The sequence below is a fragment of the Apodemus sylvaticus genome, chromosome 20, assembly GCF_947179515.1.
Source record: "Apodemus sylvaticus chromosome 20, mApoSyl1.1, whole genome shotgun sequence".
Taxonomy (NCBI): domain Eukaryota; kingdom Metazoa; phylum Chordata; class Mammalia; order Rodentia; family Muridae; genus Apodemus; species Apodemus sylvaticus.
Window position 1 is genome coordinate 12,373,973 of NC_067491.1, and position 27,542 is coordinate 12,401,514.

A 27,542-nucleotide genomic window follows, 5' to 3' on the forward strand; every position below is an offset into this window, starting at 1 on the left:
TCTTCATGACCCCTTCATGCCTTCAAAACCAGTACCATCTGGGTGACTCTTACACAGTACCAAGTCCAGCCACAGCACAAAATACAACTGTGGCTATCCCTGGAACACATTCTCTGTGATCTCAGAAAACACTTCCCAGAAGATTTCATCTCAGTGATGCTGGTCTCTTCTTAATCACTGCTAATTTCTTAGCTCCAGCTACCCAGCATCAATAGTCCCAGTAACACAAAGGTTTGCTTTAGTGGTTCTGGTATCTTGTTACTCACAGCTGATTCTTCAGCCCCAGCTAACCAAAACTACAGAATCTTCATAATCAAAACATGGCCACTGTAAGAGTCTTTAATCTTCCCTCTGAAATTTCACAAGCCAGGCCTCCATCTTTTGCACTGTTCTTAACATTGTCTTCCTAGCTCCTACAAAACTTTCCACTGAGCTCTTAATATTCTAATGGCTTTTCTAGTTCAAAGTTCCAAAGTCCTTCCACAGTCCTCCCCAAAACATGGTCAGGTTGTCACAGGAATGCCCCACTACGCTGGTACCAATTTGTCTTAGTCAGGGTTTCTATTCCTGCACAAACATCATGACCAAGAAGCAAGTTGGGAGGAAAGGGTTTATTGAGCTTACACTTCCACATTGCAGTTCACCACTAAAGGAAGTCAGAACTGGAACTCAAGCAGGTCAGGAAGCAGGAGCTGATGCAGAGGCCATGGAGGGATGTTTCTTACTGGCTTGCTTCCCCTGGCTTGCTCAGACTGCTCTCTTATAGAACCCAAGAATACCAACCCAGGGATGTCACCACCCACAAGGGGCCCTCCTCCCTTGATCACTAATTGAGAAAATGCCCCACAGTTGGATCTCATGGAGGCACTTCCCCAACTGAAACTCCTTTCTCTGTGATAACTCCAGCCTGTGTCAAGTTGACACACAAAACTAGCCAGTACAGACATATAATAAATAAATATATCTTTAAAAAACAGCATTTGTCAGTCTGTTTACAAACATGCTTTACTAATAAATCAATAGTCTGCAGCAAGCAGTACTATATGGACATTTGGATACCTTCATTAAATCCATACACTGTACATAATACTTAGAAATGTTTTCCCAACTGAAAAGTTGTGGACTAAGTGGACAGGTAGTTTTTCAAGCCCAAGTTGAAATCCACTCCCTGTGTGTGATGTCTGACATACCATTGCCATGTTTAGAAGGAGGCACACAACCTCTTGTAAACAGAGTACTGAGTGAGGCTCTATACAAGGTCATAGGCACCGAGACTCTTTAAAGAGTGTAGGAGAGGAATCACATCTGTGTGTCAGCAAATGTTAACTGTGCTGGGATTTCTTGCTTCACAGCTGATGAGAGGAGGCTTCTCTTCCTTTCCCTGTCTTCCTACCCTGTCTGAGGACCACAGATAGACGTTGTCTAGGTCACTGACCTGTATCCCTGCCCTGGAGCATTCTGGGAGTAAATTAAAGCTCTGCATGGTCAAGCAACATCCAGATTAGGGTTTCGATTATTAGAACAGTCGCCTTCACCCCACAGGACACACTGGGTTTGCAAAATGACATTATCCATGCTTATTTGGGGGCCGGAGATATCATTCAGTGGTTAAGAAGACTGGCTGTTCTTCTAGAGGACGGGGTTCGATTCCAAACAGCGACGTGGAGGCTCACAACCATCAGTAAGTCCAAATCTGGGGGATCTCATGGCCTCTCATGTCCTCTACGTTCTTGTGTGCAAGCACACATACATAAACACACATAAATCTTAAAAAAAAAAAAAAACTAACAACGACAAAAATCCCATTACCTTTGTCACAGTTGACACCATAGAATCCAGGGGGGCAGATGCAGAAGCCAGGGGTGACACAAAGACCGCCGTTCATGCATCGAGGTATGCAGAGGGCTTGTGAGAAAGAAGACAAGACTCTGATTAAGACCAGACAGGATCATTGTGCAATGTCAAAAATTCCACACCTTGAGACTTTGTGGATGAATCTAAAAGTGTTTACTCTCCATATACAATTTTTCTATATTAAGATTGTTTTGTGACATTAACCTGGCTATTTTTCAACTTCTCAGGCAATTTCTTAGACAAGAATTTTGACTTTGTTCTACTTTGGATGCTTGACTAAATCTTTCCCAGAATCAACTTGACTATGATGTGATTTCTTAGCTGTAAATATTTTATGCCCTGTTCCTTGATCTTCAAACTCTTAAGAATTCATGCAAATAAGAAAATATTCATGTTTCTTAAAGGTAAATATATTTTCCACTTACTCCGGTCAAATAAGATCTTGGTATTTAAAGGTCCACAATGAATGATTTCTCTATTATCTCTTTTTATATAATGTTATCAGAGGCAGTAGCCTCTGAAATAAATGTACCACCCAAATTATTTTCAGCACTTCTTTCTGCTTATGCTAAATTATAACTTATACACAGGTATGGATTTAATTGGGAACCAAGCTGTTTATAGTTGGAAGAATTTTAAATCAGTTGTTATGTCAGCTTCTCAGAACTTTCATAAGAGTGTCACAAAGTATACATAAATAAATATAGGTTGGCAGGAGGCTTGACCCCAAGGAGCAGAAGCTCTCTGGCCGAAGTTCTAGCCACTATTTCATTACAGAAACCGACCCAGAGAGCAACTTTCCAACCTGTCTTCTGCAGCTATTTAAAGTTTCACTGATCCTTAAAATATCATCAAATAATAATTTCATAGAACAGAGAGTCACGTGGGGGGCATTTGTGGCATCCACGTTCATCAGGAAGTAAGCCAAATATATCCCTTACCTTTCTCACAGTGAGGGCCGTAGAACCCATCCGGACACTCACAGACCCGCCTTTCGTTACAAAAGCCTCCATTTCGACATCCTCCGGGGCACTCGGCTGCACCAGAGAAAAACAAGGTGTCAAGCAAGTCTTTGAGGTCAGGCCAGGCTGAGACGTCCTCGGTGGTCATTTATATTTCAGTGCACGAAATGTAACTGATTGAATACCCACAATCCTTAACCTTCCTTCCACACCCCTTGGTCTTCAACCTTTCTCCTGCAATCTTATTTCCAACAGTAGGGGTCGTACGTGAAGAGGGTAAAGCAATTTTTACTCTGCCTTCCCACCACTTCCCAAAGTATAGAGTGTAGACTGGTTTGACACAAGCCAGAGCCATCAGAGAGGAAAGAGCCTCAGTTGAGGAAATGCCTCCATTTTCTCAATTAGTGATCAGTGGGGAAGGACCCAGCCCATTGTGGGTGGGGCCATTCCTGGGCTGGAGGTCCCAGAGTTCTGTAAGAAAGCAGACTGAGCAAGTCATGATGAGCAGGCCAGTAAGCAGCATCCCTCCATGGCCTCTGCATCAGCTCCTGCCTCAAGGTTCCTGCCCTGTTTGAGTTCCTATCCTGACGTCTTTCAATGATGATCAGTGATAGGGAAGTGCTAGCTCAATAATAAACTCTTTCCTCCCTAACTTGCTTTTTGGTCATGATATTTCATCTTAGCAATGGAAACTCTAAGACAAATATTAACTCTATTAAATCTTTAAATCCACACCAGAGGAATGAGGGGTGTTGCTTTCAATATTCACGGCCAGATAGTAGATGCCTTATTTTTATTTATTTTTATTTATTTTTTTTTGTATACATTTAGATCATTGACTGGTTCCATAGCTTAAACTTAATGCTGGAACAGGAAAGGGCCTCCTCCTTCTACTTAGTGGACACCCAGGGTAAAGCAATTAGGTGTGGAGGCCCTGCCTGGCAGGGCCATGGGTGACCGTGGCTTTGTATCTTCTGTGGCTGTGAACTGTGCCAAGCATTTGGCAGGGGCATGGGTAGTGTGGCTTTCAACAGGGGAGGCACATTGGTGGTGGCTGATACCTTCAAGGAGGAACCGGAACACAAAACTGGGAAGTCTGTGCCTGTAGGTAAGATACACCTGGGGACTCCTAAATGTGCTAAGAAAGGGGGAAGAAGAGCCCATGCTTTGACAGCACGCTGGAATCCCTAATGTTCCGGTGTGGTGTCAAAGCTGGAGAAAATCTTAGTACTTGTTAATGGACAATGTGTTTACTACATTTAATGGTTTGTATATGCTTAGCACACAGAGTAGCACTATTAGGAGGTGTGGCCCTGTTGGAGTAGGTGTGGCCTTGTTGGAGTAGGCGTGGCCTTGTTAGAGGAGTGGTGGCCTTGTTAGAGTAGGTGTGGTTCTGTTGGAGCAGGTGTGTCACAGTGGGCTTGGGCTTTAAGACCCTCATCCTAGCTGCCTGGAAGCCAGTCTTCTCCTAGCAGCCTTTAGATGAAGATGTAGGACTCTCAGCTCCTCCTGCACCATGCCTGCCTGGATGCTGCCCTGCTCCCACCTTGATGATAATGGACTGAGCCTCTGAACCTGTGAGCCAGCCCCGATTAAATGTTGTCCTTGGTGATGGTGTCTGTTCGCACCATCACCTGGCTAAGGCACTACCCTTCCCCTACAAAGTATATATACACAGAAAATGAAACAAAACCAGCCCCGTTCTCCCCTCCTCCAAAGCCTTCTCCTAAGTAGCCATCAGTGCTCACCTTGTTGGCATGTTTTAAAGAAGATGGCATTCTGCGGGGTCCGAAGGATGGTGTTGCCTTCAGAATTCATGACAATCACATTCACCTCAAATGCTGCCACCCCGTCCTGTTTGCCGAGACACGGGAAACCAACTTGAACGACTGAAAGGAAAAGAGAGATTGCGAAGTCAGTTTAGCCAATTAATTCTGGTTTTACAGAAATCACAGGAAGAGAGAGCAAGAGGCTTCTGTGATTTTCATGTTATCTCCACGGGAGTTGACAGGGTATTTTGATTACCTGGGCATTTTCTGTGGAACTTATGCAGTGTGTGTGGGGTGCACCTGTTTTCATACCTTAAAAAGGTTTTATTTGTTTGTTTTTCTTTTTCAATCAGGGCATTTAAGAAAATCCTAGCTCCTGAGAGGTAGAGGCAGGCAGATCTGTGTGCGTTCAAGGTCAGCCTGGTCTCCTCAGAGAAATCCTGTCTCAAAATATTAAAAAAAAATTTTTTTTTCTGGGTCTAGAAATCAAAGATGCAAAAGGAAGCATACATTAATTAATTAGAAAGAGACATTTATGGGAATAATTACCATCCCCAAAGAGCCAGAAATAGGCATAATATAGAATGTAATATAATTTCCATTAAATGATTCCTAGGAACAATAGCCTGCTTGTTTATTTTGTATTCTTCTGGTTTGAAAGTATCAAAACAAATTCTCTGAAAATATTCTGCAATTCAGCCTGGACTCCAGTGGTGACCGAGTCAGCCAGGTTACTGTCTTCTCAAGATATGCATTTGTAAAATGCAGTATTTGGTGTGCTAAGCTAATGCAGTAGATAGACCACGTCTCATGACTTAGCTTCAGGACTTGGAACCACTTGCACATCTGTTTGGTACTTGTTGTGTCCAGATATTGACAACAAAGCCAGAAAGCAGGATGTAGCAATGCGCAATGTTTCTGCACAAGGAGAATGAGGAGGCCAATGATTTCATAATAGTCACAAGGTGAAAGGGGCTAATCAGATGTTGACTGGGCGAGAGACTGATTATAGAACTTTGCAGAATATAGTGGATTAACACATCACCTGCTGAGGAAGACTGGTCTAGCTGGCAACTAAACTCCAGTTCTGCCTAAAGTAAATAAATGATAAACAAGCAAGCAAGCAAATGCAAGTTCTGTCAGTAAGTGTAGGCAGAGCTTTGCATGGTGGGTACGGCTACCAAGCATGGACTCATCTCATTAAACCAAGGTAAACCTTTTCCGTTTGGACTATGACTGTTCCTTCCTCCTAGGCTTAGAAGAAGAGAGCTGGGGATTACTCCCACAACCTGGTCACACAATCTTCTTTATGTGCTTACAAAACACAGGCCCTGGCATTTGCCAAGAGATAGTAGAAATAGAGCCATGTCCTTCAGCAATAGCCTGTGCATGGAGGTCTACTTCTACCAACGGCTGAAGGAAACAAGGTTTCTTTGAAACCTTGATTGAAACATTGTGCAATCCAGCACAGGCTGCACTGTGTACTCTAAAGCACGCTGAAAGAGACCAGTTTAGGAAAACTAAGAATAACTCGCATGGCATTCAAGTATGCATCGACACAGTTGACTGCACATAAACTGACTTATGGAGAAGTAGATGAAATGTATTCTAATGGAATACTCCTCCCGCGAGCACGTGGGCATGGGTCTTACCCCAGGGCATCCTGTCATTTGACCCTCTTCCCTTATAGGAAGAAAGAAGGGGAGAGGCAGCAGGCACTCAATCTCAACATCACAGAATTATAAACTGGGGGCCTGGAGAGATGGCTTGGCGGTTAAGAGCACTGACTGCTCTTCTGAAGGTCCTGAGTTCAAATCCCAGCAACCACATGGTGGCTCACAACCATCTGTAATAAGATCTGATGCCCTCTTCTGGAGTGTCTAAAGACAGCTACAGTGTACTCACATATAAGAAATAAATAAACCTTTAAAAAAAGAATTATAAACAGTTCCCTGATTAGACAAGGGCTCAGTCAGTAATGTGATTGCCTTGTGAGTATGAAGACCTGAGCCTGATTCTTAGAACCCAGTATAAATGCTGGTGTGCACGAGTGCTTTCTGTAGTCTACTACAGAGATAAGTGGACTGGAGAGCTCAACGCTGAGTGGGTGAATGGGATGGCCCTTCACTCACATGTCAGGGATCCCCTGGGAAGAGGGGACAGAGAGGCTGTAAGAGCTGGAATCGTGGTTACTACATGGACACCACAGGGCAGACACACATACAAACTCACAGATTATGACAGTGCACACAAAGATCTATGAAAGCTCAGGTCAGACAAAGATCCCAGCCCGGGGCAAGGGGCACAAGTTAGCTTTGATGGACATGTATGTGTATGTGAATGTGTATGTGTATATGTATATGGTTATGTGTATGTATATGAGGTATATGCATATGTGTATATGTATATGGTGTATGTGTATGTATATGATATATATGTATATGAGGTGTATGCATATGTATATGTGTATATGTATATGGTGCACGTGTATGTGTATATATATGATGTATATGTGTATGTGTATATGTATATGGTATATGTGTATGTGTATGTATATGAGGTATATGCATATGTGTATTTGTATATGTAAATGGTATATGTGTATATATATGTATGATGTATATGTATATGAGGTACATGCTTATGTGTATGTGTATATGTATATGATGTATATGTATATGAGGTGCATGCATATGTGTATGTGTATAAGTATATGGTGTATGTGTATATATATGGTGTATATGTATATGATGTATACATGTATGTATATGATGTATGTGTATATGAGGTATATGGTATATGTGTATGTGTATAAGGTATATGAGGTATATGCATATGTGTAGTGTATATGTATATAGTGTATGTGTGAATATGTATATGATGCATGTGTATATGAGGTATATGTATATGAGGTATATGTGCATGTGTATATGTATATGGTGTATGTGTATGTATATATGTATGTGTATGTATATATGTATGTATATGTATGTATGACTGGGCAAGACTAGGAAGTTTGGTGGGTGGGTGGATAGGCAGGGGTGCCCTGGGGAGAAACTGAGAGACTGGGTGTAAATATGAAAACAAGTGCCATGAAATTCTCAAAGAACTCACAAAAATAATATTTTTTAAAAATGCTGTGTATGATGGCTTTTAATCCCGGCATGGGGGAAGCAGGGACAGGAGGATCCCTCAAAGCTTATTGGCTGGCTAACAGCGCCTAATTCGGTGAATGCCAGGACAATGCCTCTCTCACGGTAGGTGGACAGTGTTCCTGTGGGTGACACCCGAGGTTGTTCTCTGGGCTCCACACTCATTTGCACACATGTCTAGCACACACCGGCCCCTCCCCCCAGGAACATGCATGCCCAGGTATACATGCATGTAAGACTTCTCAACCTAAGCACTCAGTGCCTCAAGTCGCTGTCGCTCTCAGACTCTCAGCAAACACTGGCCATTTATTCTGGCCCAGAGAAATCAAGAAGGTGTCCCTCCAACATTAACACACACTTAAAAACTTCCACACGCCGCATTCCTAAGACATTCTGCTGTTCATGCGATGATAGAATGTTCAAAGAGGCCAGGCCTTGGCTTTATGGGGAAAAATATGCATATAACTCAGTAATTTTACTGAACCACTCCACAGTTTGTGTTTCCTGTTTTTGCTCTCTTCAAATGCCAGAAGGCAGGCACTTCATAACTATTAAAGATCAAGAGATGTCCAGGCACAAAGGCTCCTGTGGGATAAAAGAACAGCTTAGCCGATTGGGGTATAAAACAGCCCGTTGCAATAATGAGAGCTACCTGGATGCTTACGAGCAAAGCAGCTGATTTGGTTACTTTTTAATAATTCAAGGTCCGCTCACTTCTCCTACTGTGGTGACCGAGCTAATGAGGCTAACGAATCGCTGCCCCGCGACGATCAGAAATCCCCATAAACTTCTCGCACCTGGGGCTTTGCAAGCAAACCCTACATCTGCTTCTAAATGAAAAGGGGGAAAGAAAAAAAAATATGTGTGTATGTGAACACCAAGGCGAAAGGTAAAAGCAGGCTGAATGAGGTGTGTCCGTGTGGGGACATCACTTTGTGCACCCCCAAAAGCCTGTCCCTTTGTAAATCTCTCTTGATCCCCGGCGGCATCCGCTATTCTCTCTAAATTTAATTTTATTATTTTTACGTGTGTGGGGAGGGGCAGGAGCTGATATCAGATATTTTCCTAGTTGCTCTCCATAGTTTTTAAAGATTTATTTATTTATTAATTATTATTTATAAGTACACTGTTGCTATCTTCAGACACACCAGAAGAGGGCGTGAGATCTCGTTAAGGATGGTTGTGAGCCACCATGCAGTTGCTGGGATTGGAACTCAGAACCTTCAGAAGAGCAGTTGGTGCTCTTAACCGCTGAGCCATCTCTCCAGCCCCGCCTTCATTTTTTTTTTTTTTTTTTTTTTTGAGACAAGGTCTCTCATTGAATGTGCAGCTTGCCAATTGGCTAGCCTGGGTGACCAGCGAATCCCAGAGATCTTCTCATTCTAGTCTCTCTGGGGTTGGGATGACAGTTCAGCACTGCCCAGCTCAGTTTCTTGCCAGAGATCTGTGTGGCAAGCACTTTGCCAGTGGGGACATCTCTCCAGCTTCTAAGTGTTATTTTTTTCTAGATTTCATAGTATTACAAAGTGATGTTGACTCTAGACATTTCCCGTTAAGGCATTCTTTCCACACGTCACTAGCTCCAAAAAAGTAGAATTTTAGTAAGAATCCTTTTACTAGACCTCCAAAATGGTTAAAGTTAGGCAGATGTCAGATGCAAGCACAAGAGTTGGAAATGTAACAATTTGAGTTTTATTGGGGGCTCAGCCGAAGTAGCCACATAAGGAACTGAGCTGGTGAATTTTAATGAGTTCCCATGAGCTTCCAAGTGAGTTTTACTAATCAGAAAAAGGAAAGGGGAAGAATTAAAATATAAATTGGATACTGAGAAACATACTAAGTGTTCGTTCTTAACTTTATTTTGAAAAAAAAAAAAGAGGGGAAACTGATCAAGAAAAACTTTTATACAGAATTATCTTTGGCTAAAAAGCCTTGTTGCATCCCACAGCAGGAGTGTATGTAGTGACTGGATTCCAGGAACTTCCCGAGTTGGGTGCTTGCTGTCTCCGTGAGGTGGCAAAGCCCTGAGGATGCCATCTTAGTGGAATGAAAACACCTGTGTGTTTGGAGTAGGATGTCCCTGTTCTTAAGATGACCAGTCTCAAGCACTGGAATCTCCAGAATGCAAGGCCTCGCTCTTTCTCCCATGCAGTTAGGTAGTGAACGCCAGGGTCTCGTTCCTTCCTGAGCTGGGCAGCGAATGCCCGGGGTCTCACAGCGAATGCCCTGGGTCACACTCCTTCGATGCAGATGGGCAGCGAATGGATGCAGATGGGCAGCGAATGCCCGGGGTCTCGCTCCTTCTTCTATGCAGCTGGTTACCGAATGCCCCAATGCCCCGGGGTCTCGCAGTGAATGCCCGGGGTCTCACTCCTCCCTGGGAAGCTGCTGCTCACAACAGCACAGGGAAGAAGACTGCAAGGAGCTAAGAGCTTCCTCGCTTCCTCACCCGGGATCTTCAAGCCCCACAGTAGCGCGCTACCCCCGCAGATCCTCTGGAAAGGTCGGACAGTAGCACCCAATCTCTGTAAAGGAACCTTACTTCCTAACCATTCTTCAGATTCAAGTCAGCTCCTGAAGGGATTCTTACTGGACACCTGACACATTACTTAACATTCCCAGAAGAATGACATCAGAAGTAGGGGTCACCATTACTTATTTCAAAAAAAACAAAAAACTCTATAAAGCCACGGAAGCCACAGAAGCCACAGAAGCCACGGGCATGGCTGACGCTACGCATGGAAATGTATGGGCACAGCAGGGAAACCTCTTCCAACAGGAAAGCCGATGACCAAGAAGAACAGCACAGGCTCCAGCTCTTTCATCAACTGCCAAAACAAATTTCCATGGGACACTAGAAATACACTCAAATGATCACTTGGCAGCTTTCTGAAATGGGACTTAATTCTGAAACATAAAAGGAATGGGGAAATTTTTGAAGGGAAATGATAAGTTTGGCAATATGAGTTCTCTCACTAACAAATAATAAGTAAATAAATAAATAAATAAATAAATAACTTGAAAAAAGTAGGAAACCTAGTTTATACATCACAAACAAAAACTAATAAAATTGCTATTATCTGGGGATCCATCCCATATACTGTTATCAAACCCAGACATTGTTGTGGATGCCAACAAGTGCTTGCTGACCGGAGCCTGATATAGCTGTCTCCTGAGAGGCTCAGCCAGTGCCTGACAAATACAGAAGTGAATGCTCACAGCCAACCATTGGACTGAGCATGGGGTACCAAATGCAGGAGCTAGAAAAAGGACCCAAGGAGCTGAAGGGGTTTGCAGCCCCACAGGAGGAACAACAATATGAACCAACCAGTACCCCCAGAGCTCCCAGGGACTAAATAACCAACCAAAGAGTTCACATGGAGGGGCCCATGTCTCTAGCCGCATATGTAGCAGAGGAGGGCCTTGTCAGGCATCAGTGGGAGGAGAGGCCCTTGGACCTGTGAAGGCTCGATGCCCCAGTGTAGGGGAATGCCAGGTCAGGGAAGCAGGAGTGGGTGGGTTAGTGAGCAGGGATTGGGGGAGGATAGGATGGGGGATTTCAGAGGGGAAATGAAGAAAAGGGATAACATTTGAAATGTAAATAAAGAAAATATCTAATACAAAATAAAATTTAAAAAAACCCACTATTATCTCAACATTAAAAAATAAGTAGGCTGCACTGAGACGTCATGTAGCCTAGTAAAATCAGGGAAGATGCTCTATCTCAGTAGGACAATTTAAAAGCCAAAACTAAAGAACAGTGAGAGGTGCTGGAGGGATGGCTCAGTGGTTAAGAGCACTAGCTGCTCTTCCAGAGGTCCTGAGTTCAATTCCCAGCAACCACATGGTGGCTCACAGCCATCCATAATGGGATCAGATGCCCTCTTCTGGTGTGTCTGAAAACAGCGACAGTGTACTCACATACATAAAATAAATAAATAAATAAATAAACAAATAAATAAATAAGTACTATTCAGCCATTAGAAACAATGAATTCATGAAATTCTTAGGCAAATGGATGGAGCTAGAGAACATCATACTAAGTGAGGTAACCCAGACTCAAAAGGTGAATCATGGTATGCACTCACTAATAAGTGGTTATTAACCTAGAAAACTGGAATACCCAAAACATAATCCACACATCAAATGAGGTTACAAGAAGAAAGGAGGAGTGGCCCCTGGTTCTGGAAAGACTCAGTGAAGCAGTATTCGGCAAAACCAGAACGGGGAAGTGGGAAAGGGTGGGTGGGAGGACAGGGGAAGAGAAGGGGGCTTGAGGGACTTTCGGGGAGTGAGGGGCTAGAAAAGGGGAAATCATTTGAAATGTAAATAAATTATATCGAATAAAAAAATTAAAAAAAAAAGAACAGTCAGAGAAAAAGTCAGTTTTCACTTTTTAAATTGGCAAAGTAGTTTATGTAATTAATAACCTACAGTGAGTCAAGGCACACTGCCACATAATAGGTATAACCTTTAGGTAACGTACTGTTGGCATTTAAGCAGTTTAATGCATTTTTTAAAAAAAAATTAATAGTTCACATCATGGTATTTTCCACAAAAAGAAAATATGGCTTCCAACTATCTACTACAATAAAGAAGTGAGCACCAAGAACTTAGTATACACACTGATCCAGCAATGACTTTCTGGGTGCTGCCTGTTTGCTGAGCCTTGCATTAGGAAGGAGCCATGGTCAACTAGGACACCTGGGGGCCTTCTCTTATAGCAGCAAGCGTCTATAGTGTCAAAGGATGAGCACCAAGATGCTTATAGCATGAAAACTCCAAACGCAAAATCAGGGAACAGAGAAACAAATGATGGCATATCCATGTCATAGTATATTATAACGGCCTCATCCTTACAAGACAAACTGTCAGAAAGGCCCATAAATGGTGCTGATCACGAAGGGTCACATCTAACTACAGAGGTCCTTGAAACAGGACTAGACAAAACACGGGGGCACTTTCTGTTTCCTAGAGACCAGAAATCCTGGGCTCTGGCCTTGACTTTGCTATTTATTAGTAACATTTGACTTTAGACAGATTGGTTACACCGGGTGAGCCCACATTTTTCTGGTTCATAAAATGGGGCTACGGTTCTGGTCTGCCATGATCAAGTTTGATAACGCTAGCCTGGGTGTCACACAGATGAAAGGCTGGGACTAGATCACATACGTGGGTTTTCTTGGCCAAGCAGGATGGATGGCCCTGGAGGCTTGGGTTGATGTCTGTCTGTCCCTTAAAGGATTTCTGGCACTATGCTGACACTGGAGAACTTTGTCTTGGTTACCATTTGCTCCCAACCGGATTTGAACCTGTTGTGTTTGTGCGTACTGTGCTGACCTGTACTCGCTGAATATATCCATCTAACAAGGCATGTTTATCTTCTCTTCTCTTTCTCCCTTTATTAAAGAAGAAGCTAGAATCATTAATGAATTGGGTGTGGTCCTGCTATATTGGGATGTGAAGAAAGTGTGAGCCCATCATTTCTGTATCCTCATCCGAATCCTTCGCCTGAAGGACGATGACTAAGCCTTCCTCCATTAAACAGCTCTCCTCGGGAGAGCATCCCATAATCCCTCTAATGGATGACAAATGGGTCCTCACCCCCATGACATCGTACAAGTGAACTTTTATCCAAAGCAAAGACCACCCACCTGATGCCTTGTGTGGCACTGTGCCCAGCAGAGGGACATTGACAGTTGGATCTGCCATGATGCCTTTATCCAGGGAGCGCAGAGACAGGAACTCATAGAAGTATTCTGCCTACAACAAAAGGTGTTACTGGTCAGCACCAAGGAAACCACAGCGATTGAGAAGGCATTTCTTGACGGGCCAACCAAGTGATGGGAGTGTGATCTTTTTTCTCTCTGGGAACTTTGAAGCCCCAGACATCTAAGATATCATATAGGCATAATTCACGGACCCTGATTTATACCAGTGGAACTGGGCCATGCTCGGAGGGAAGAAAGTCCCTAAAATGCTCAAAGCATTTATTTAGAGCTTACTCAAAAGGTCATTTAACTTCAACAATATTGTTAGTTGCTGTCTGTTGAAAGTATTTGGAGAAAAACAGAGAGATAAGACATATCGAAACAATTAGTGACCAGCCCTTAGAAAACCCATCTTAGCGACTTAGGTCATTAATTTTTTTTTAATCTTTTAATTAGAATTTGTAGAGCTGTAATAAATAGTGATTAATGAAATAGAAACCTGATGGCAAAGAAGACACTTAAAGCTCCAAATTTAAGGATGCTGTCATTAAATTTGAAAGGTTTATATTTAAGGTCTCAATTTAATAGAGGGAAAAACCCAAAAGCTTAAAACAACACAAAACAAAAAACACTGGAATGATAAGGGGCCATAAAACTTTACAATGTAAACATTTCCAGTTACCCACTATGTCGGTAATTACAAAACAGTCTTGTTACCCAGGTGACCACCAATACGGAAAACAGTTATGGATAACTAACCATGGACTTGGGTGCTCGTGGGGGCTGGTTGGACAATGGTTAGAGCATTCGCTGCTTTTCCAGGGGGCCAGAGTTCAGTTCCCAGGCTTACAACTCCAGTTCTAGCTCCAGCCCCAGGGCATCTGATACCCTCTTCTGGCTTCTGAAGATCACAAACACACACACACACACACACACACACTCACTCACCATCTTAAAAACATTGTTTATGCTAGAAACAGTCTGGTCTTACTTAGGAATAGTGAAGAAACAATAAAAAGCACACATGTTAACCTGTGAAACAAGCAAGTGGAGAGGTTCTACCATTGTCTGTAGAGAGAACTATGGATTAGCTAGTTATAGAAGTAAGCTATAGTCTATGCATGTATACTGAGTGAGTTTTTTTTTAATGTGATTTCACTTACATTCACCATAATTTTTATTTTATAACATGGAAAATATGAAGAATTCACAGAAGCCATTCAAGACACTTTCTGCTTTAAATCACTGTCACATGCTTGTCACCAAAGACTTTGTGGAGGATAATGATAGACTCTGTCTATGTGGACAGTGAGCTAAGAAACACTCCCTGGGTCCTTGGGGGCCCAAATAGCACCTCCATTAGCCAAATCCCCTTCTTTGGTTTGGAGCAGTGATTCAAAAGGTTCCAGAAGTCCACTGTGTTTGCTCCCTTAGAGACAGACTGACAGAGTTGGGTGAATTCATTTAAGTTTGTCTGCTGCAGGGGGAGGGTCAGTTCACAAGCAGATGAGCTTTCCCCCCAAGGCAGAGATCTGAAGGAAACCCATGCAAGCAACGCTGTCAGGAAAGGTAATTCGATTTTCAATGAATTCCTTTGAGGGGGAGAATGAATAGTATTTCTGTCCCTGCAGAAAAATCGATGAGAAAAGACACCAGTTTTCAGAGATCCAGGTGTTTCCAATGACTTCTATCAACTGCATGCCACCCTCCCCCACCCTCCCCCCCACTTGATTCCACGGTACTTATCACTAAAACACTTTATTTTATAACACAGTTAAGGTGGTACCGAGAAAGGACTTGATGCCTAATGCCACTGTAATTAACTATATTCTGGTTAGTTGTGTCACTGAAGGTAATAAAACAGCAAGCAACAACAGCACAGCAAATCCTGATGTGGTAGACACCATGTCCAAAGTCAATAGGAACTCTTTATTAATGGGAATTTATTAAAGAGGGATCGTAAAAAACCTGCATGGATAGAGCAAATCCTACTCAATACATTGCCCTCTGCTACCCCGGAAACATGCCTTTAGCTCTATCACTTTGGAAATTAAAACTGCCTTCCTATATGTGATATGTCTAGAAGTTACATTTGTAAAGCTTTAAAATTATCTTGATAAGAAACTAGAGTTTTGGGCTGGAGAGATGGCTGAGCGGTTAAAAACACTGACTGCTCTTCCAGAGGTCCTGAGTTCAATTCCCAGCAACCACCTGGTGGCTCACAACCATCCATAATGAGATCTAATGCTCTCTTCTGGTGTGACTGAAGACAGCTACAGCGTACTCACATGCATAAAATAAATACGTCTTTTAAAAAAATATAAAAAATTATTTAAAGGAGGGAAGGAAGGAAGGAAAGAAGGAAAGAAGGAAAGAAGGAAAGAAGGAAAGAAGGAAAGAAGGAAAGAAGGAAAGAAGGAAAGAAAAGAAAAGAAAAGAAGAGAAAAAGAGAAGAAAAGAAAAAAAGAAAGAAAAGAAAGAAAAACTAGAGTTTTGGCCTGGAGAGGATGGCTCAGCGGTTAAGAGCACTGATTTCTTCTCAAGGTCCTGAGTTCAGTTCCCAGCAACCATATGGTGGCTCACAACCATCCGTAATGAGTTCTGACGCCCTCTTCTGGTGTGTCTGAAGACAGCTACAGTGTACTCATATAAATAAAATAAATACTAATAAAAAAAGAATATTTAAAAAAAGAAACTAGAGGTTGGTTTTTTTTTTGGTTTTCAATGGTTTTGTTAATACGAAGAAAACTGGAACGTTGAGATTAAAACATTATTGAACTAGAACTGATAATAACAAAAAATAGTTTTTCTGCTTGCTTCATATTCTCAGCATGTGGTCCATTGTTTCATGACATTTAACGCATTAACTTAAAACCAAGCATGGAACCCACTGACGGTTCCAGGCCGGTAGTGACGTCACTGATCTTCGCACTGGAGCTCAGTTCTGGGCATCTGTGCTGACACAGGACTGCTTGGCTCAGATCCTTGAATGTGTGAGAGGAACAATTGGCGTTTAAGTCATTTCTGAATGTTTCTTCCGAAACGTTTTCAATAACGTCCGAGGACTGTGGATCAGGGAGGAGCTCAGTTAGATCCTGGAAACGCAACCTGCAGGAGCCTTCGGGGCTCTGTAACATCACATGACGCAGGCCCGGAAGGCACAGGTCTCACGGGTTCATTATCTTACTAGCCTTAGCTCTGTGACTAAGGAGCAGGGTGAGACGAAGCTGGATGGGTTTCTCAAGATGGCCAATGCTCTGACCTTATCGGCAGCAGTTCTATACTATGGACTTCACGTACCATTCTAGTATCTTTGGAAGTCGGGACACCTTCTGGTTTTCCTACCGCCACTGCGATTCTGGATCTAAGAAGTCTCCAAGCACAAACAGGTCAAAAATAGTTTCTCGGATGCTACCAGCAGAAGGGAGCTGTTGGTGCAAACTTTGTCTGCTTGTCCTTCTTACTGAGAACAATAATGGTGCTCACATCTCTGAAATACATAATTTTCTTCACACTTGCTTTGGTTTGGGGTTTGTAAAGTTTTTATTGTTTTAAATTTATTATATTTTTAATTTATTTAGTGTTTTTGGTGGCACAGACTACATGTGGATGTCAGGGGACAGCTTTTGAGAATTGGTTCTATCCTTCATCAAGTGGGTCTTTGGGACTGAACTCAAATTGCCAAGTTTGGCTATAAGAGCCTTTACCTCCTGAGCTGTCTCACCAATTCCATATTCATTTTATACACATGTGCAGTTTCAAAAGATTCTTTCCCACTTACTCGTTTAATTACATCTTAAAAATTCCAACTTGAAGGTCGCTTACAAATTAAACGCTTTGTCTAGTCTTGACACTGACTTCTTTGAAAAATTTACTTACCATTGTAAAGAGGTATACCCATTGCTACCATGTAAACAAGTGTGTGTGTGTGTGTGTGTGTGTGTGTGTGTGTTTGCTACAACACAGAGAGTAAATCTACCTACCCTTCATTTAACTTAAAGACTTAAGTTAAAAAGTCATAAAATGGTTGCTCAAATGAATGTTAGATTTATGTCATATTTTACCTTCTAGACAGAACTTTCCATTTTTACCTTATTTATAATATAATAAATATTCCTAGACCCCAATCTCTCCATTGGAAAAACTTATTTGGAGGCAAATAAAGTCCAAACTCTATGCCAAAAAGAACAGAGAGCTAGCTTTAAAGTTTGGGAACAAGTTTCACAAATTACAGATTTATGACTTAGATAAAAGGAGCTCGGCGTATGAACTGCAATAGCAAAGTTATATTGGAGACTGCCATTAGGAAAAAGTCCGTTTTGTTTTATTAAATGACATTAGTGGAAATTCAGGTAGAGGTAAGGAGGGCAGTGTTTTGGGAAATAGATGAAAAGAGTGTTCTGTATTCAAACAAAGAAGGAGTCTATTCAGGAGAATGATCAATTGGCTTTTAAATTAAGTTGCTGAAAAATTTTTTGCTGGACTGCTTTGCCACACAGCAAAACAATTTTTTTCATGGAGAAATATAAAAGGCACCCAAATATTATCAAGGGAGGAGTGCTGGAAGCTATTCATCTAGCTTCCAATGGACTTGGCTGAGATCGGAGTCGTTCCATCCAAACAGATGAAGACATCTCTTAAGTGGCAAAGTTGAACAACTCACAAGGCCTTTGGCCGGGGCTCTTTGGAGGATAAACAGAGAAAAAGAAGCGGAGAGCAACATTAACGATGGGAGGAATCTAGCATTTCATTTCTACCTTTGAAACTCCTAGGCTTGGGGAGTATGCTTAACCTAATAAGCCGAACAATCTCAGAGACCTCTGGAGCAGTCTCTCATAAAACCATGGCCCTCAAACCTCTATTAAACTCTATTATGATGCTGCTCCCAGTGGTCATGGGAGAAAAGTCAAACTCTAAAGGTATCCTCTTGGTTCCAAAGGAAATTTAAAACTCTTGCAGATACACAGCATAGGGCAAGCAGTGGGGTCAACATTTTAAATAATCCTTAGTAGTGAGTGTTGGCTCTGCCCCCTCTCTAGTCTTCTGCCTCTCTATTGTTCTTTAACAGTCTACCATGATTATAGCATTCAAGAGCATTCCGATCGATCGGCAGGGCACTGGGTGTGAGAAGTATAACGGGATGTAAAATAGCCCCTGTACTGTATGATATGAAGGGCGAGAAGATGGCCACCTAAATGAACAAGAAAGGAAACAATACAAGGTTAAAACCCCAACAAAATGATTAAGTGTGCCCAATGTTTAAAACAAAGCTGTCATCTGCATGAGCCAAGACTGCTAGAGCTCAAGTTCTCCTCTTGTAACCCCTCACCTGTAGGGGGAGGAGCTGATACTAAAATCTGGTTCTCTAATTGTTTCTTGATTATGTCAATAAAGGTGGCAGAAGCCAATCACTGGGCGAAGTGGAAAAGGTGGGATTTCCGGTCCCAGGAGGAGGGGGGAGGGAGAAGAGAGGAGAGGAGAGCAGGGGAGGGGAAGGGAGGAGAAGGGGAGGGGAGGGGCAGAGAGGGGAGGGAGGGGAGGGGAGGGGAGTTTGAACATCATGTAAGATTTAGGGGCAAGTAGAACCAGTGGCGGCCTCAACCACCAGTGGAATCCTGATAGGATAACTGTGAGTTTAGAGTAATAGATTCTGTGCCCGGCAGTTGTGTTATCTGGCTGGTTTTAAAGTGTTAGAACTGTCTGGTGCTTTCCATCCGTAGCCACTCAGGTGAGCAGGAGAAAGGGCAGAGCCTGGGCGGTTGTGAGAGGGTGTGTGACGGAGTTAGCCGGAGTTAGCCTGAGTTAGCCTGAAGCAGGGTGGATGGCTGGTGGAGAAGGATCGCAGCCCCCCTCCCCTCCCCCGGAGCTCATGGGAAAGCTTCAAGAACTAGTCATTGGCGGAACTGAGTGAGGTGGGCGGCTGCTGATCACAGAGCCTAGCTGAGAGAGCAGGCAGAGCTCACAAGAAAGAGCTTGTTTCTAAAATTACCCACAACACTCACCCTTCAAACTCCAGAACTCACTGCTGGGTCCCCTCGCACTTCCTGTCTTCTCTGCAAGTCCTAATCAGGTCTCTCTGCCCTGAACACAACAAACCACTCATAAACGGCCGTCCCCATCCCCATCATTATGGGTGCATCCACACTCCTACTCCATTGACATCACCTCCACTCAACAACAAGGACCTAATCCTTCTTCCCTTTCTCGTCGTGTTTGGTACCAATTTCCTGTACTCTTACAGATACCATTTCAGTGATGATGATTGTTCTGGTTGAATGAGTCCCTAAAGTGACCAGGGCAGGGCAGCTGTAAGGTGAGGGAGTCTGATAGAGACTGATGGGGCCTTGGGGGAGGTCCTCAGACCATGGGGGACACGCCCTCAAAGAGAATCCTATCTCCTGCCGCACTCTTCCTGGATGGGCACGTGAACAGTTAGCCTTGCCTGCTGCTCCCCTCTCTAGAGGCTCCAGTCCACGGACTTAATAACTGTTTTCTTCGTTGTAAGTCACTTGCCTCAGATATTGTATCGTAGCGATGTGAATGAGCCAATGGCTACAACTCAAGTACTTTGAGCGTCCTTCTGCCAAAGTACAGAACAGTCTCTCCTCCTGCCTCAGGACCATGCTAGTGCTTCCTTCCTTGTCTTTTCTTGCTCTCGTTCGTCTCCATAGAGCTGGGCTCCAGAACGTTATCGTCTCCTTTCTTTTGCTACCTTTCCACTCGTCCTTCCTTGCTCTGTTCTTTCAACGCTAACCCAACTTTCTCTCTCTCATATCGATCGGCATCGTTATAAATCCTTCTCGCTTTCCTTTAAAAAATGAAAAACACCAGCCACCAAACAAACCTGCCATTCTCACTGAAACATCGTTTTTTGCCATGTCTGGGTCCTTTCCTGGTGCTTCTTATCTCCTGGATGAGGTCTTTAGCCTTTTCAGTATTTTCACAGTCTGGATCAATTCTTCATGCCTTCCCCTTCAACAGGTGTCCACCCCTGGAAGTCACCTGACCTTCGGGGCCACCACAGCCACATTCCATTACCTTCACCTAGGCTGACTTCTCGGCTTCAGCCACCATGGGCCTCAATACATAAACCACTGTGTCAAATTGTTCAACGGCTCACAAATATATATCATTTCGTGTAAACTAAACGAAGTTTTGATGGGACCGCACCTAGCTTTCCTCCTTGTAAGCAGGTTCCGTACTGCTAGGTTAACTGTCCAGCTCCTAGCAACTGTGGATTCCCTGTGGGTAAGAATGGTATCTGTGGATACGTTTTCCCCAACAGATTGTTGGAGATGTGCCCTATCAAAGTACTTGAAAACTATCCTGGGAGACACAAGAAAGATCTAGAAGCATAAATCCACTGCATTCTAGACCAAGTTGTAGCATTATCTTCCAATCCTACTGTAGGGCAGAGCCTTCTGTTTTGACAATCACTAACTTATTTTGTGGGTCAAAGGATGTCTCTGACTTTGCAGCCTGGTCACTCTCTGCTGCTCATACGGAACATATGAACCACTTTTATTTTATTTTATTTTTAAAAGGGCAACCAAATAAATATTGACACTTGATATCCAGCCACTCTGTGTGCCGTTTGTGCTTATTCTGGAACCAACCCTTGGCAATGAGACTGCCGGAAAGAATATAAATGGACAATACAAACAGTCTGGTTCTGAAAAATAACGGTGTCCCTAAGCTCTGCCAGTTGGAGCTCAAGTCTCGTTGCTTTCTGTAACTTCCAGTGTGTCACTGGGAACTGTGAGGGTATCAACAAGGCGTTGGCAGCTGGCTTTCAGGAAAAAAAAAATTGTGTGTATACAAAATCAAAATAAGAAAAAGCACCTTTCCACGGAGAATAGTTAATTATTTCACTAGTTGGCATTGCGAGGAATGCGGCATAGGGAGAGAATGCCAGACTGCCAAGTTCTTCTGTTCTAGTAATCATTTTTATGCACACCAAACCAGACCACAGCCAGTGGGCTGGATGCAGGGAGTGAAATTACTGGAATATAATGGTGACATTAAAGCTTAAAGTTCAAGTAAACACATCTGGGCCCATGCGAGTTTTGTAAACTAAAACTGGCAAGAGATCACACAGTTTGGCTTCACATAAATTTGAAATTTCTAAGACATTTTCCATTTTTCCTCCTAGCGCTTGGAATCACCACTGCTTCTGAAAACCAGAAACAGACCTGGCGAGCCGACAAGCCGTTGGCTAGCCGCTCCCTTTCGAAAGTCCTCAAGACGCAAAAGCAACAGAGGGGCTACCCCGCTTCTTTGTAGTAAATGACCCCAAAGTTAAGGTATCTATTTTGATATAGAAAGGCAACAGGGAGATAGAAAATCAAGCAAAAGGGCATTGGGTGGTAGAAAAGTCTTTTCCAGGTCTGTCTCTAGGCCAAGGAACTGAGAGGCCTGCATAGAACAGAGCTTTCCAGTCCCCTCTGCAGGGTGGGAGGAATATCTCGTTGATAGGATGCGTGCTGGGTTTGAACTCCAGAACACTATAACAGATACAGCCCTTTTTCTGGGCGTGGCTTTTTGAATGCTTCTGGATCCCTTTACATTGCATGCTGGGTAATTAAAACGTAGGAAGATGAGGGCCCTGAGAGAGAGAGAGACAGAGAGAGAGAGAGAGAGAGAGAGAGAGAAGGAGGGAGAAACAGAGGGAGGGAAGGAGGGAGGGAGAGAGGGAGGGAGGGAGGGAGGGAGAGAGGGAGAGAGAGAGGGAAGTATGTGTGGCCTGCCTGCCACTTTAGAGATGAGGAGGATCTGAACAGGAAACTCCCTAATGGCTGGCAAACGCCAAAGCTAATGTTAATTTCAGTAGGAGGCAAGTATTCAGAGAAGAAAAGAAACCCCTATCATGTCTTCTTCTTGTCTAAGGACATATTCGGTTATTTTTTGCTTTTCTGAAAGCTTCAAACATAGTGAGTTTTCATTTGCTTTGAGGCAGGGGGGAAAAAGCTAAGAGAAATTTCCTTAACCATGACTAAAGATACACCATTGCCCGTGCCTCCCCTGAAGTCTACGTGTTCTTCCATGGTCTCCCATTCTCCCGTCTGTTCCTTCCCGAATGTCATGGGGTCTGTTTCAGCACATTCCACTTTTTTGGATGGAGCATGTATAAAATGTACATGGAAACTTGGATAATATTGTAAGTCATCCCCAAAAGGGAAAATGAATGTTGCCTTTCTTTCTTCCTTCTCTGTGGTGTGTGCTTCTGTCTCTGTAGATGTGCTTACTCAGCCTAGTGATAATAACTGTTTGAATCTTTTAACTGACTTAGAAATGTCAGGAAATATTCTCAGAGATAACTTTCAAAATATTTCAAACGAGGTCATGTTTTCCTTAGTTTTAAGGTCTATGTAGTTTTCAAAAATCCTTTAATATATTTTTATTGAAACCACATGGACAGTATTAGCTTGCTTTCATTAAAAAAAAGATTTAAAAAAGTTTTTTTTTTCTTCTTTAGCTTTGGCTAATATTGTTCAAAGTACTTTGGAGCAAGTCATGGGATCTGGCTGAATTTAAATATTTTTTTGCTCATAAAATTGAAATTCCATATGTCAAACTACCATCTACAAGTTATTCTCCAATGATTAGCTTGTCCTGTTTCTAAAAGCCAGACAGGAAAAGGGAAATGTAACTTTGTGGATACAAAATCCAGAGGGCTAGTTGTACTAGCACAGTAAAAGGCTAGCCGTTTATTCTATACATTTCAGTTCACACTTTGGAAAAAGTCATTGCCTAAAAATGCTTTTTTAAATTGCTCTTTTGAAGACATTTTTAGAACATCCATTTATCTTGTGTGTGTGTGGGGGGGGGGGGGAAACGAATGCATGTGCCATAATGCTCATGTGAAGGTCAGAGGGCAACTTGTAAGAATCATTTCTAGACTCTCACCACGTGAGCCCCAGGAATCCAACTTAGGTTGTCTGGCTTGGCAACAAACACTGAGCCACCTCCACAGTCCCCCGCCCCCCACACCCAGCCAATCACTCTTTTACTCTTTTGAGCTCACGCATGGGTGTGGTATTTGCTCGTATGTCCATTGTTCAACCTGTTTATGAAACAGAGAAACTGATGCAGGACCATCCTATCCATCTCCTATTGCCAACAATAAAAATCCACACACTACAGTGAGGTTTCTGTGGCTAACTCTGACCCCGCCCCTTAGCGCCCCGGGGGGGCCCCCGCCCCCCATCCTTGAGAAATTTTGAGATCTGGCTAGATCTGTGTGGCCAAGTCTGTCTGTCAAGATCCCTGGGTAATTCTTTTTAATTGCTCCAGTCTCTCCCTTCTCCTACACAACCCCATTGTTTCCCCGGAAGTCCTCTGCTCAGTCCCCCTTCCTTCTCTCAACTCGAAACAATGTTTCAGGTCAGGTCATGAAAACAATGATTACCCCAAATGAATTCCTCTCGTCTATCCATCTGCAAATCCTTTGAGCGCTCGTCTATCCATCTGCAAATCGTCCTTTTGAACCACGCCCAACCATTTTCCTTTCCTGAACCCCGGAGCATGGCCCCCATCAATGATGTCATCTTTCCTCATGCATACAAATGTGGGAGAATGCGGATTCTGTCTCTAAACCCATCGCTCCTGAAGAGTCTATAATTATGGCCTTCATAGTCCTGCTCAGTCATCTTCCCTGTCTCGGTATGAAGACCCATGATCTTTGAATTCCAGTGAACATGTCTCCATCTTTGTCTCTATCTTCTCTGAAATTTGTTTTTCAATAAACGACCTTCCAACTGGGTGGTGGTGGCGCACGCCTATAATCCCAGCACTCTGGGAGGCAGAGGCAGGCAGATTTCTGAGTTCGAGGCCAGTCTGGTCTACAGAGTGAGTTCCAGGACAGCTAGGGCTATGCAGAGAAACCCTGTCTCGAAGAAACCAAATCTAAATAAATAAATAAATAAATAAATAAATAAATCCAAAATAAATAAATAGCGACCTTCCTTTTTTGATGCATGAATAGCCACTGTCTCCCCTTCTTAGCTTCTACTTACTCTTTAGTTGCTTTCATGTGTTCTCTTCCTTAAAACTACCTGAAATAGAAGTTCTGCATATAGATCCACTCTTAGAATCTGTGGCTTTTTGTGTCCATAGATATATGAGTATTTTTTTCTTAGAAAAAAAAAATGGACCTTTGTTTCTTCTATCTTCTTAAAGGAGTATAAAACTTTAAAAAAAATATTAAGGACTACCTACCACCTTACTTAGCTTATGTCCCTATGGGGTTTGAAGTAAGTCTCTCACTGAAAAACTTTTAAAACCTAGGATTATGATAAAGAGCCACAGAGATCCACACAGTGACCCAGGATGTGCACTTTGGTTTAGTTGTGGGGATGGAAAAGACTTGCCCCAAGGAAGGATGGTAGAACTGAGATCTTCTTGACGATGGGAGGTTAGACGGAGAGGCAACTTTCTAGAAGAGGAAGGAGTAGGAAAAAGCTGAGGAGGCTGAGGGAGGTCACCATTCCATTCATGAAGAGGTTGTAGCGTTGGGTTTGAGTTAGCACGTGCGAGCAGAAGTGGGTTTCTCTTTAACTTTAAAATAAGTTAGTCAGTATTATCAAGTAGAAAATGTGAAAGACAGATGAACAAGTTGAACCATACCACAAAGACACAATTAGATACTGGGAAGTAGGCTGTCCACTTATACACTTTATAGGGACTCGGTTTCTTTAAAAGAACAGAAAGCCTGAGTAATTTTTTTAAAGATAGAGGGAACAACCATGGATCAAAAGAGACCAAGAAGGGCCAGAGGATGTGGACCTTATTGTACAGAGCCATATTGGGGCGGTCTTGCACTTGGTCAGAGTTTGACTTTGGTCAAGGTTAACTTCTCCCAGTTAGCCAGGATCCTGCTCCACCTAGGGTGGAGTGCACGTAGTAAAGGTTAAGTTCATTGTTCTTCCTGGTATAGGGATTCCTGAATTAAACAGGTGACCCACCCAGCTGCCGGAGCAGTCAAGACGAAGACCTCCAAGAGAAGCTAGACAACTTCCACCGGAACTCAGCCTGGAGTCTGGGGGGAGGGTTTGCCCAAACTGTTAAAAGGTCCGGCGCCATTAAAGTTTACGGCTTTGATCAGTGAACATTGACTTGGCCGTACTTTCTTTTCACCGCTCTTCCCTATGACCCCAAAATTCTCTCAACAGGTAACCCGGTTTACATGTAGCTGCTGGCGGCTACATAGTGGCGCCCAACGTGGGGCGACCTGGCACGAGAGAATTTCTTGAGGTAGCCCTATCCAGCGAAGCTTCGCAGAAAAAGGTGAAAATTAATGGTGTCCGCACGGTAAGCAACATAGAGGGCAAAACTAGCGCTAGTGAATTCGTGTCTATGGTTGTGAGTGCAAGGAATGGATACAGTTTTTCAAGCATACTGCGTGGACCCAGCGCAGGACTGCTTGGGTTGATAAGATAGGGAAATATGGGGAAGGAATTTGGTAGGCATTTGCCCAAAGCTCGTAAGAGCTGATTTCGGCGAAAAGAAAGGGGTTTTTAAAAATAGGCATATGTCCACAGCTTCTAAGAGCTGTTTAAAGAGGAAAATGGATGCAATTGCTTAACAAGCACGCTTAACTTTCTGTGTATCTTTCCGTGTTTGTCCCGGTGCACCGACTGTCTATGTGTATGTTTATGTCCTCTCTGTGTCTTTGTGTGAATGACTGTTTCATGTTAAAAAGAAAAAATTGGTAAAGATTACATCTGCTGGTAACCTTTTGAGCTAGCCACAGTTTGTGTGGGGATTGATTCAAAGCCACGCTGCAGCAGCGTAGCTCACTCACCCAAGAGGCAAGCATGGCTGGGGAAAAAGCCGCTCTTAAAGCCCAGAAACCTCAAGATTTGGGAAGACCTTGGTTTGGCTTGTGAAATTCATGTAGTCGCTTTATACATGTTTCTAATTGGTTTTAATGATATAAGGCTTTACATTTCTTGACTAAAGAGTTATAAATTAATTGGTTATTATGTAAAAGGTATAGTGTTATTAAGAAAAGGTTAGTTTAAAACTGGTGATTCAGTGTTAGAGCTATCTTAACTAACTACACGTGGCCTAACGCCACTCATGCCTTGTTCTTGTTTATAATTGGATTTAAAGGTATATTTTGCATGTCTTGACTATAGAGTATTGGCTTAAGTCACTGCACATGATTTAAAAGGTATAATGTTATTAACAAAAGTTAGGTTAAGGCTGGTAGTTTAGGGTAGTCGCCATTTTGAACACGTGGCATGATGGTTAAGGCTGGTAGTTTAGGGTAGTCGCCATTTTGAACACGTGGCATGATGGTTAAGGCTTTTAGTTTAGGGTAGTCGCCATTTTGAACACCACGTGGCATGACGCAATCCAGGAAATACAGGCCTTTGGGACGCTCCTAAATTGGCATGGTGTTTCATGTGAATCTTGGCCTGGAGATTAGACTTAATGAAGATTAAGATTTAAAATATTGTCTCTTTAATAAGTTACACTGTTATACACTTGAACATAAGAACTGGCAGACAAACCTTGTGCTGTAAATATGTGTTTGCCATTGATTTTAAAGAAAATAGATTGTTTAAAATTGAGATTTGCTTCCAAAATTACAATTGTGCTCTAATATTGCAAGAAAACATTGAGTTACAATAAAAATCAGTGTGTCATTGGCTACAGTTTTCAGTTTGCAGGCTCGTAATTAACATTTTGTAATTAAGATAATTTTGAGAGTGATGCAGCTATGGGTTTTAGAGGCCCATTGCCTCTTTTCCACAAGTTTATAGGCTACAATGGTAGGAGCAAAATTTAACCCTCCAAGATTAAAAAGGATATCTCTGTAGAAATGTATTTGATATCAAGTAGGTTCCTTTGACCATGAAATTACAGGTTTCTTTTGTTTAATCCTTAAATTGTCCTTGTAGGTTTGGGTCTGGTCTTAGATAAAAGGCTCAGATTAGAAGATATTTACATTTGAGGAATCTCATACAATGTCCTTGCCAAGGACTCAGGGTGGATCCTAGGGCAGATAAAAAAATTTACATTTGAGTTAATGCAAAGCTTAGAGTTGCCTCAGGGGAAGCTAGTGAGGAAGTTTTGAGAAATTGTTTC

General features: G+C 42.7%; 1 protein-coding gene across 1 annotated transcript in view; it reads right to left on the minus strand.

The window, feature by feature from the left end:
- Nucleotides 1-27,542, minus strand: part of Wif1 (WNT inhibitory factor 1) — a 79,226-nt gene that overhangs the window by 16,091 nt on the left and 35,593 nt on the right. The window contains exons 3-6 of the mRNA XM_052165740.1: nt 13,392-13,500; nt 4,565-4,705; nt 2,796-2,891; nt 1,810-1,905 (exon numbers count right to left, since the gene is read on the minus strand). Of these exons, the coding sequence (XP_052021700.1) occupies nt 1,810-1,905; nt 2,796-2,891; nt 4,565-4,705; nt 13,392-13,500 (442 nt within the window). The remainder of the gene's footprint in view (nt 1-1,809; nt 1,906-2,795; nt 2,892-4,564; nt 4,706-13,391; nt 13,501-27,542) is intronic.